This window comes from Oreochromis niloticus, linkage group LG14 (genome assembly GCF_001858045.2).
Source record: "Oreochromis niloticus isolate F11D_XX linkage group LG14, O_niloticus_UMD_NMBU, whole genome shotgun sequence".
Lineage (NCBI taxonomy): Eukaryota > Metazoa > Chordata > Actinopteri > Cichliformes > Cichlidae > Oreochromis > Oreochromis niloticus.
Window position 1 is genome coordinate 2,479,475 of NC_031979.2, and position 10,636 is coordinate 2,490,110.

The following is a 10,636-nucleotide window of genomic DNA, read 5'->3' on the forward strand; positions in this document are numbered from 1 at the left end:
CGATTGGCAAAAAACTGTGAAAGAATTCCAGATCACAATTTTTTAGTTTAATATACAAGTGATGACCTTTGAGCTTCATCAGTGTCAAAGAAAACATCATGTGCTCCTCATGCAGTTGACCACATTCAGTATTTAAAACAGAAGCTGTGCAGGTCTGAGATCAGCAGCTTTCTGAAACACCAAACTGAGGTAGTGTTAAGGCTGCTGCCAGAGTATTGGACAAAAAAATATTAATGCTTCAAATTATTTCTGTCAAATTATGTAAGCTGTACGAGTACTGCACATGTACCTTTGTGAACAATATGTCATTAAAAATCAAAATCATTTGTTGTTGTTTTTTTTACCTGAATGTTTGAAACAAACTTATTTAAAAAAGCAGTCAGTGCTGAAAAACTGATCAGTGGTTAAATTGAACATAAATTTGAACTTAAGCTGCCAAACAGCCGTAGTTGGTTTCAGTACATAAATATTGGGCTTTGCTATTTTAGTTCATAGACACACTGTGTAACAAACTGCACTTTCCTATCAAGTCTGTGTGTTTGCTTGCACTTGATTATGTTCAACTGAATTCTAATTTCAAGTCTAAACATGTTCATTTTGTCTGTTATCATCTCATTCAAAAAAAAAACAAAGGTAATCTTTCAGGCTAGTGTTTGACAAGTGGCTGCTCTACGAGCATGCGGCGTCTCCAAATTTCTCAAGTATACTGACTCTTCAATTATTACATCCTGCTTCAAAACACTGATGGCAGCTTGAGACGTCACAAGAATTTACAAAGCAACACACAATGCACAAGTGGGAACATGGATAAGTAAATACTAGTATGAAATATGCATCCAGTCTCTTCTGCTTATCCATACCAGGGTCGCCGGAGGACTAGCATGAAATTGTTTTATAAGACATGAAAGAGTCTTTCAGTTTTTGTATGGGTAGAAGGTTTAAGATGGGATTTGTCTGGATTATAGAGGACTGGACTGAGGTTCCAGTAATGATAAATGAGCATTTAATTGATTTCACATAAATATAATTTGTCACATCTGGAAACCACATTGAAATTTAAGAAAATGTTGCTGTTTTTGTTGTGTGTATGAATATGAAATACTTATTGTTAAATGACACTGAAGTGTCACTTTTTGTTAAGTTAAAATGTAACAAAGCTAAAAATTGATATAGGTGGACGTATGGGAGAAGACTGTAATTATATAGCGGTTATTTAGTTTTAAAATAAAATGCAAAAGCCCTGGCATCTTCTCAGTGATGACACTGGGTCATAATTAACAGACATGGACTCAATCATGGACACATCAGTTAAGAAAGCAATTTACCCAAATCAAGCAGAAAGCATCTTTTGTTTGTTTTCTCTGCCAGTATCTGTTCTTGAGAACATATATTGCATTTTTTCAAGTTGCTGCCTTCAACACATCTGTATAACTGTATAACACATCTGTATAACTGTGTTGCATTGTAAGTGACAATGATTAATTCAAAGATCTCAGCTGTTGCCATTTCAGTAATACTGTATGCCTCTTGCAGACTAACAACACCAACACTTGTAATGATGCTTTATTCAAATTTATTGTCACTCAGGAACAAACAGCTACATGTTACTGATCTATAAAATCAATTCCTCACTTCCAGGATTAGCCTTTGAAGTCATTCTGTTGCATTCTGACTGATGAATATTTACCACACTGTAAAGTTCAGGATGATTTGCTGATATGGGCTGGGAATGATACAGCCAATACCTGCAAACAGTTCAGTATTGGAAATATTTAATAGATGTATCAATAAAGTATTAGAATTTGATTACAACAAGAAATGCCATGGAACATTTTATAGTGAGCTTACCAACTTCGGTTCTTTGGAAGCCACCGTTTGTGACATTGGCCAGCAGCTCCCAGTAGGTATGAGCTTCATTATTCCCAGTCACACCGTTCACACTCTCCAGATAAGGGCCATAGTTTACATTGTCACTAAAGGTGAATCTATGAAAAAAACAAAACAAATATCAACAACAGCAGTCAGGCTCAGTATTTGAGCTCACTTCCTCATCAAATTTCCTGTTAAGTGGCTTATTGGAAAGAGGATGTATTGAAACAGGCTTAAGCTATAAATTGTAAATGTGGGCAAATATGACAACAGGATTAGCAAATGTCATAAGAGATACCATTTCATATTTCTTTAAAACAATATACTGTATGTCACCTTCAAAATCCCCAAATTGAAGACTAGTATTTTACTGCTTTTTTAGAAAAAAAAAAGCACTGATATGGTCTTTAGTGACGATGTATTCTGTGGAATCTGTAACTAAACTCAATAATGATGTGACAGTTGATAACAACATACTGACACAAGCGGAGGAATTAAACAGTTGCAAAGGTCATGGTGCCATGGACAGTCCTTTAATGCAAAATGAAAAGCTGCAAATTTCATTCAAAATATGGTGAGCGTCATATTGGGATTAAAGCATGTTCCATGATGTTCTGTGCATATCTTAGTATATTAGATGTATGCACCAGATTTCATAGATGTAATGTATGTTAGCCATAGTTGCCCAATGGAGATTACATGTCCTTTCAAACATCCTAGCAATTATAAGATTATGAAATTACTTTTACCATTTATTACACAAAAATCCTTTGCATGGTACAGTTCACTTTGGGATTTGTGTCAGCATAAATTTCAGCATATAAATTAAAAGACTGAGGTTACAACTGATGCTGTTATCTCACGTGAAGCCTGCATCGGAGTCCCTGAGTCTCGTCATCGCACCCAGCAGGATCCCCCCACTAATCACTTCAGTCTTGTAGGTTTGTAGAGGTTTGTTTTGTAAGGTGTTCTTCACCATTATAGCAATGGGAATCATTGGCGGTGCTAAATGAGACACAGACAAAAGGTTAAAAATAGATATTAAATAATAATAACAGTCATTTAAATAAAAATTACACTTATTGTTATGAAACTCACCTTCAGTCAAAGTCCAAGGAAGCAGTGAGAGCAACAGGGCTGAGGAGAGGAGAGAGGGCATCATTGTCATCATGGCTGTTAGGAGTTCGACTTCACTGATGATGCTGCTCACTCCCCATGTTTTATTTCAGTGATCAGTGTTTACATACGGACTTTATTGATCTTGGTTTGAAAAAGCAAACAAAGTTATCCATTGAACCAACTCTAATGTCACCTTGAGTCCTTGTTATGAAATCATGTTTGAACTGATAACTTGGTAACTGTACAATGAACAATGACGTGCCAACATGCTGCATCATGAGCCAACATCAGTGAACTCTCCCATGACCTTTCTGTATTGGAATTTTTGTTTTTTAACATTGCTTAAACTTTGTGCATGTCAGCATGAAATAACAAAAACCAAAGTGTACAAATGACAGTTTTACAGGGTTTTTATTAAATTATTATTTCTGTATTCTTAATATCTTGGATATTTTGTTTATGTTTCACAATGCTTATCTACATACATGAATGCTGCTTGACACTTCAGAACTGCAGTCAACATCAGGAATCTCATTTGTTCTAAGAGACTCCTCTGTGGCAGACTGTGGCCTGCTGGTCCTTTGAAGACTTCTTGTCATCTTCTTCTGCCTTCATAGATAAATTCAGCTGCACCTTGTGTTCTACGCTTGCAAGGAAAGTTCAATAAGGGTATAGTACCTTTGCCTATTTCTGTTACAGAATGGCCGGTGTGTTGTGGAGTGGACCCAAAAGCAGACTTATGAGAGACAGAACTGAAGTTTAACAAAAAGTGAGCTGTTTATTCAGGCAGGTGGAAAAATACAAAAGCAAATGTCAAAGGTGAACAAAGTTGAAAACTAAACTGTAACCTAAACTGTGTGAACTAGAACTAGACATGAGAAGTTGTGAATGTGAACAAACCGAGACTTGAGAGCCATGAATTCCAGTGACATGAGACAAGAAAAAACAGACAACCTGACAATGAACAAAAGGAAACAGAGGACTTAAATACACAGAAGGGTAATGATGGAAGTGAAAACATAGTGAACAAAGCTGACACTAATGAATGTGACGCCACAGAGGAGGCAAATCTAAACACACTGAACCAAGAAAATGTATTTACGTGGTCAGTCCAGAGGCCGACTGTGTGGAAAGTGGCGCTTTACAGGAGCCCGATGAAGGTAATGGGCCTTTTCCCGTGATTTTGCAAGCGACTGGTGGTAGCGTGGGTGTGACAGAAGGTCCATGGGCACGATCAGACAGCACGACAACCTCTGGCTGGGATTAAGCGTGCTGAGGCTGCACAGGTCTTGCAGCCAGCTCGGGTTTCCCAGGCTGGAGCTGCGCAGGGCTTGCAGCAGGCTCTGATGACAGATGTCTCTCAGATTTTGGCAGCAAGGGACCCCCTGCCTTGGCCTTTGTAGCAGGTGGTGGCAAGGCAGGATGCTGAACATGCTTGGCTGAGCCTCCAGGAAGCGGGGGCGTGGCAAGCTCACGCCACCAGAGCCGATGGTGACGTGTTGGTCTGCTTCTCCTCATCTGACCACATGCCTGCCAGAAAAGTGGTGGGTCACGAGAGAGCAGACCGAAGCAGAGATGCAGGTGTTTCTGGGCCAGGGGAGAGTCTCAGGGTGCTGACTTGTAATTCCTCAGGACAGCAAGGCTGCAGAGGTAGTGCGGCCTTGCTGGCTTGCCGCTGCTGTGATTGTTTTGGCAACAGGGTTCTGATAAAGTCTTTCAGATACTCAGCAAACACGTCCCTATAAGCTGGCTAGACAGAAACAATCCGGTGCTGCTGGACCCAAACCGATTCCTTCCCCTCCTCCTGCCTGCATGCTGAGGAGATAATCCTTTGTTCACGAAGCTGTAATGAATTCCAGAAAGTTCTCAAAGATATCCGCTGGGTCCATCATGGTCAGGACGTGCTGTTATGGCCAAATGGCCGGTGTATTGTGGAGCGGACCCAAAAGCAGACTCACGAGGGACAGAACTAAACTTTAATGAAAAGCGAGCCATTTATACAGGCAGGTGGAAAAATACAAAAGCAAATGTCAAAGGTGAACAAAGGCGAAAACTAAACTGTAACCTAAACTGTGTGAACTAAGACTAGACATGAGAAACTGTAAACATGAACTTGAAAGAACCGAGACTTGAGAGCCATGAATTCCAGTGACATGAGACAAGGGGAAACAGACAACCTGACAATGAACAAAAGGAAACAGAGGACTTAAATACACAGAAGGGCAATGATGGAAGTGGAAACACATGGTGAACAAAGCTGACACTAATGAATGTGACGCCACAGAGGAGGCAAAACTAAACACACTGAACAGAGATAATGTATTTCTCTGTTCTGATAATATATCAGCTGCACATATATATAACAACACACCCACTTCTACATACCTTCACACCAAACAAACCATGTGAAAACACAGTTCATGTCTTGCAGCACAATGAAATGATGACAATATCTGAAAGTGGCATTTATGGTGAACCATATGCCAGAGCATCATAGAACATCAAACTCCGAATAAAACAGTGGTAGGCAACTCCAGGCCTCGACTGCCAGTGTCTTGCAGGTTTTAGATGTGTCCTTGATCCAACGCAGCTGATTCAAATGACTAATTCTGATTCTGATTTGATTCAGGTGTGCTGACCCAGGGTGATATCTAAAACCTGCAGGACACTGGCACTCGAGGCCTGGAGTTGCCCACCCCTGACGTAAAGTAAACTAAATCAAAGATATTTGTGAAAAAAGAACAACTGAATACAATCGGTTTTGGTTTTCGTTTGTTGTTGTTTTTTTAATCCAGCAAGATTTGACTGTATACTAAATTACTGTGAGCAGACATTCAAACAACACTCACTTGAAGAATGAGGATTTCAGCCTTACAGTTTTACTGGAGCCTATTTTATTACTGGCTGTTTATTTGCTGGTGTTTTGAGTATGAACAGCACAATTATGCCATTTTGTATGTAGCCAACTACATGTGCAGTACTTCACACAGGTCTTGAGCCTTACCTCATTTCTTTACACTTTGCCTTGGAAAAATAGGAAATGGTTCAGAAATGTATTGAAACATGTGCAAACACAGTATAAAAGGCAAATACAGAATCTGTGCAGTTGTAATGAGCTTGAAAGCCAATGTTTGGTATCAATACATTTATTCTTCACTACAACCTGAACTCTATTAGGGAACTCTGTTAGGCTTTTTGGTAATTATGCTAGATAGTCTCGAAGGGAGGAAATGTCAGGCCTGTACTGAAGCCACCTTCAGTTGTTGCTTGTTAATAGGTTTCTCTACTTTTAATTTAGTCTTCAGTAACTGAAAACCATGGTCTATAGCACAGGTGTCCAACTCCAGGCCTCGAGGGCCGGTGTCCTGCAGATTTTAGATGTGTCCTTGATCCAACACAGCTGATTCAAATGGCTAAATTACCTTCTCAACATGTCTTGAAGTTCTCCAGAGGCCTGGTAATGAACTAATCATTTGATTCAGGTGTGTTGACCCAGGGTGAGATCTAAAACCTGCAGGACACCGGCCCTCGAGGCCTGGAGTTTGACACCCCTGGTCTATAGGTTTGGCCATTGAAGCCCATTTTCTAACCCTTCACAAACTCTTGGGTTGTTTTTGTAGTTAAGTTTGGGTCATTATCAATTTGTACTGCTTTCTGATCAGTTATGCAGCATTTGAGTCTGAGCATGTAGGCCTGTACACTTCTTAATTCCTACTGCTACTTCTATCAGCAGTCACTTGGAGCTAAGTTCCCCTGGCAGTCAAACATACCCATGCCATTATACTGCCTCCACTATGTTAGACAAATGATATGGTATACTCTGGATCATGAGCTTCCAGTCATTCTGGAAAAGGAAAGTTGATCCTGGTTTCATCCGTCCAACTAGGTTCTTTTGTTTTCAGATTCTGTCCAGATTCTTTTAGATGTTTATTGGCAAACTCTAATCTGGTTTTCTTGATTTTGAGACAAGCCTATATCTTGTTGTATTGTCATTCATGAATACATCTCCTGATCGTAGGCTCTGGCAATGATAGACTAAGGCCTCAAGTTCTTTTTCTTAAAAAAGGAAGAAATTTAGAATTATCCACTTCAGTATTATTTCATGGTCTTTCAGGTCTTTTGGTGTTGCTGAGCTGTCCAATGCATTCTTTCTTTTTAAGAATGTAGATTATTGATTTGGCTACTCCTAAAGTTTTTGCAATCTCTCAGATAGGTTTATTTTGTTTTTGAAATTATTATTAAAGTATTCTATATCTATTATTAAAGTATTGTTTTATGTCCAAAAACACAAAAAAGTTTAATTATTGCTTTCAGTATGATCTCTAGATGTCCTAGTTGGTACCTAGAACAATGATAATAATGTCACAACATGCACACACAGCACACCCAGGCCCCAAGTATTAATGTAATACTCCAATGAAAATACTGCATCCTTCTGGATGATTCTATATACAGCGTAACATTAAATATTAAAAGACAAATTTCATCTTTTATTCTACACAGTGCTTATCTATATACATGAATGCTGCTTGACACTTCAGAACTGCAATCATTAACCATGTGCTTGCAAAGGAAGTTCAATAAGGCTATTGTACCTTTTTTTATTATAATTATTTAACCAGGCAAGTTATTAAGAGCACACGGATACTTACCATGGTGGCCTGCCAAACGGCAAAGCCTCTTGAGAAAATCTGGCAAAGGCTACAAAGAAATATAAAAGGTTCAAAGATCAGCAGCACACATCCTTATGCATCTCAACACATCCCTTTCTACATACAGTCACATCAAACAAACCATGTGAGAACACATAATTTATGTTAATCATTTAACGAGGCAAGTCATTAAGAGCACACGGTTATTTACCATGGTGGCCTGCCAAACGGCAAAGCCTCTTGAGAAAATTTGGCTAAGGCTAAAAAGAAAGATATAAAAGTTCAAAGTTAAGCAGCACACATCCGTATACATCTCAACACACCCTAATTTACATAAGGTCCCACCAAACAAACCATGTGAAAACACACTTCATGAATAACATCCATTCTAACACAAATACTGTATCAGACAGCAGGTAACACATAATCGAGCAACTCAAGAAGGAACAAAACCAACAGACAATGCAAAAAGTGTGTGGTACAATAGTGAACAGCAGACAGACAAATATTAGGGATAGCAGTGGGCTTGCAAAGAACTGCATCGGTCATTCAGGATGTACATTAACAGGTTTTAGCTCAGTTGTCTCATTGATTAATTTGCCCAGTTTTAATCTTGTTTTTGTTTTCAGATTTCACCAATCTTTAGTTGCAGGAGCATGAAATGATGACAATAAAGGGGCATTTATAGCGAACCCTACGGCAGATCATTATAGAACATCAAACTGTGCATAAAGTAAACTAAATCATCAATATTAATGGGAAACAAGTCTGTATCTTGTTGTTTTTCCATCCATGAATGTAATGATAGATCTAACTCTTCAAGATTTTTTGTTTTGTTTTGTTTTGGGGTTTTTTTAAAAGGACAAAATTTAGAATTATCCACTTCAGTTGTCTTCCATTGTCTTTCAGGTCATTATTATCTGCTTGAATGGAAAAATGAAGGGAAAATGTTTCAGCTAACCATTAATTTGTTTGTTAATCAATTGACTGAATACATCTGAGCTTATAAAATTGTGGGTCTTTGTATAAAAATGTCTATAATTCCTGAATAAATGTAATGCTTCAGATTGTTTGTTAAACCATCTGAATTAAAGCTAAAAGTCTTCACTTTAATCACATCTTGTTAGTTTGATTTAAAATCCACCGTAATGATGTACAGAGGCAAAATTCCAAACATTGTGTCATTGTCCGAATACATTTGTACCAGACTGTATGTATTAGTTTATCTACCACAGTCCACATTACAACACATGCTTATCACCTTCCTAAACCTCATTGAAAGAGGTTCAAATTCAATTCAATTCAATTCAATTTTATTTATATAGCGCCAAATCACAACAAAAGTCGCCTCAAGGCGCTTTATATTGTACAGTAGATAGCACAATAATAAATACAGAGAAAAACCCAACAATCATATGACCCCCTATGAGCAAGCACTTTGGCGACAGTGGGAAGGAAAAACTCCCTTTTAACAGGAAGAAACCTCCGGCAGAACCAGGCTCAGGGAGGGGCGGCCATCTGCTGCGACCGGTTGGGGTGAAAGAAGGAAAACAGGATGAAAGACATGCTGTGGAAGAGAGACAGAGATTAATAACAGATATGATTCGATGCAGAGAGGTCTATTAGCACATAGTGAGTGAGAAAGGTGACTGGAAGGGAAAAACTCAATGCATCATGGGAATCCCCGGCAGCCTACGTCTATTGCAGCATAACTAAGGGAGGATTCAGGGTCACCTGGTCCAGCCCTAACTATATGCTTTAGCAAAAAGGAAAGTTTTAAGCCTAATCTTGAAAGTAGAGATAGTGTCTGTCTCCCGAATCCAAACTGGAAGTTGGTTCCACAGAAGAGGGGCCTGAAAACTGAAGGCTCTGCCTCCCATTCTACTTTTAAATACTCTAGGAACAACAAGTAGGCCTGCAGTGCAAGAGCGAAGTGCTCTAATAGGGTGATATGGTACTACAAGGTCATTAAGATAAGATGGGGCCTGATTATTTAAGACCTTGTATGTGAGGAGCAGGATTTTGAAATCAATTCTGGATTTAACAGGAAGCCAATGAAGGGAAGCCAAAACAGGAGAAATATGCTCTCTCTTTCTAGTCCCTGTCAGGACTCTTGCTGCAGCATTTTGGATTAGCTGAAGGCTTCTCAGCGAGTTTTTAGGACTTCCTGATAATAGTGAATTACAGTAGTCCAGCCTGGAAGTAATAAATGCATGAACTAGTTTTTCAGCATCACTCTGAGACAGGATATTTCTAATTTTAGAGATGTTGCGCAAATGGAAGAAAGCAGTCTTACATATTTGTTTAATATGTGCATTGAAGGACATGTCCTGGTCAAAAATGACTCCAAGGTTTCTCACAGTGTTACTGGAGGCCAAGGTAATGCCATCCAGAGTAAGAATCTGCTTAGATACCATATTTCTAAGATTTTCAGGGCCGAGTACAATAACCTCAGTTTTATCTGAATTAAGAAGCAGAAAGTTAGCGGCCATCCAGGTCTTTATGTCTTTAAGACATTCCTGCAGTTTAACTAATTGGTGTGTGTTACCTGGCTTCATGGATAGATAGAGCTGCGTGTCATCTGCATAGCAGTGAAAATTTATGCTATGTCTTCTAATGATGTTGCCTAGGGGAAGCATGTATAATGTAAATAGAATTGGTCCTAGCACTGAACCCTGTGGAACACCATAATTGACCTTAGTGTCTGAAGAGGACTCTCCATTTACATGTACAAACTGGAGTCTATTAGATAGATATGATACAAACCACTGCAGTGCAGTACCTGTAATACCTACAGCATGTTCTAATCGCTCTAATAGGATATTATGGTCAACAGTATCGAACGCAGCACTGAGGTCTAGCAGGACAAGCACAGAGATGAGTCCACTGTCAGAGGCCATAAGAAGATCATTTGTAACCTTCACTAAAGCTGTTTCTGTGCTGTGATGAGCTCTGAAACCTGACTGAAACGCTTCAAATAAGCCATTCCTCTGCAG

The 10,636-nt window shown here is 39.0% G+C and overlaps 1 protein-coding gene across 1 annotated transcript; it reads right to left on the reverse strand.

Moving 5' to 3' along the window:
- Positions 1-1,556: 1,556 nt before the first annotated feature.
- Positions 1,557-3,105, reverse strand: LOC100691831 (transcobalamin-1). Its single transcript, XM_005474419.3, has 4 exons — positions 2,968-3,105; positions 2,733-2,874; positions 1,849-1,985; positions 1,557-1,745 (listed from the first exon to the last, which is right to left on the reverse strand). The coding sequence occupies exons 1-4, from the start codon at positions 3,038-3,040 to the stop codon at positions 1,684-1,686; spliced, it is 414 nt and encodes a 137-aa protein (XP_005474476.1). The 5' UTR covers positions 3,041-3,105; the 3' UTR covers positions 1,557-1,683.
- Between the last annotated feature and the right edge of the window lie 7,531 nt (positions 3,106-10,636).

Bases quoted from the DNA above. Each gene is read 5' to 3' on its own strand.
- LOC100691831 (XM_005474419.3), bottom strand. From the start codon at position 3,040: ATGATGACAATGATGCCCTCTCTCCTCTCCTCAGCCCTGTTGCTCTCA. The intron at 2,875-2,967 runs GTGAGTTTCATA...TGTCTCATTTAG, and splicing joins TCCTTGGACTTTGACTGAAG to CACCGCCAATGATTCCCATT. The intron at 1,986-2,732 runs GTGAGATAACAG...TTTTTTTCATAG, and splicing joins GACTCCGATGCAGGCTTCAC to ATTCACCTTTAGTGACAATG.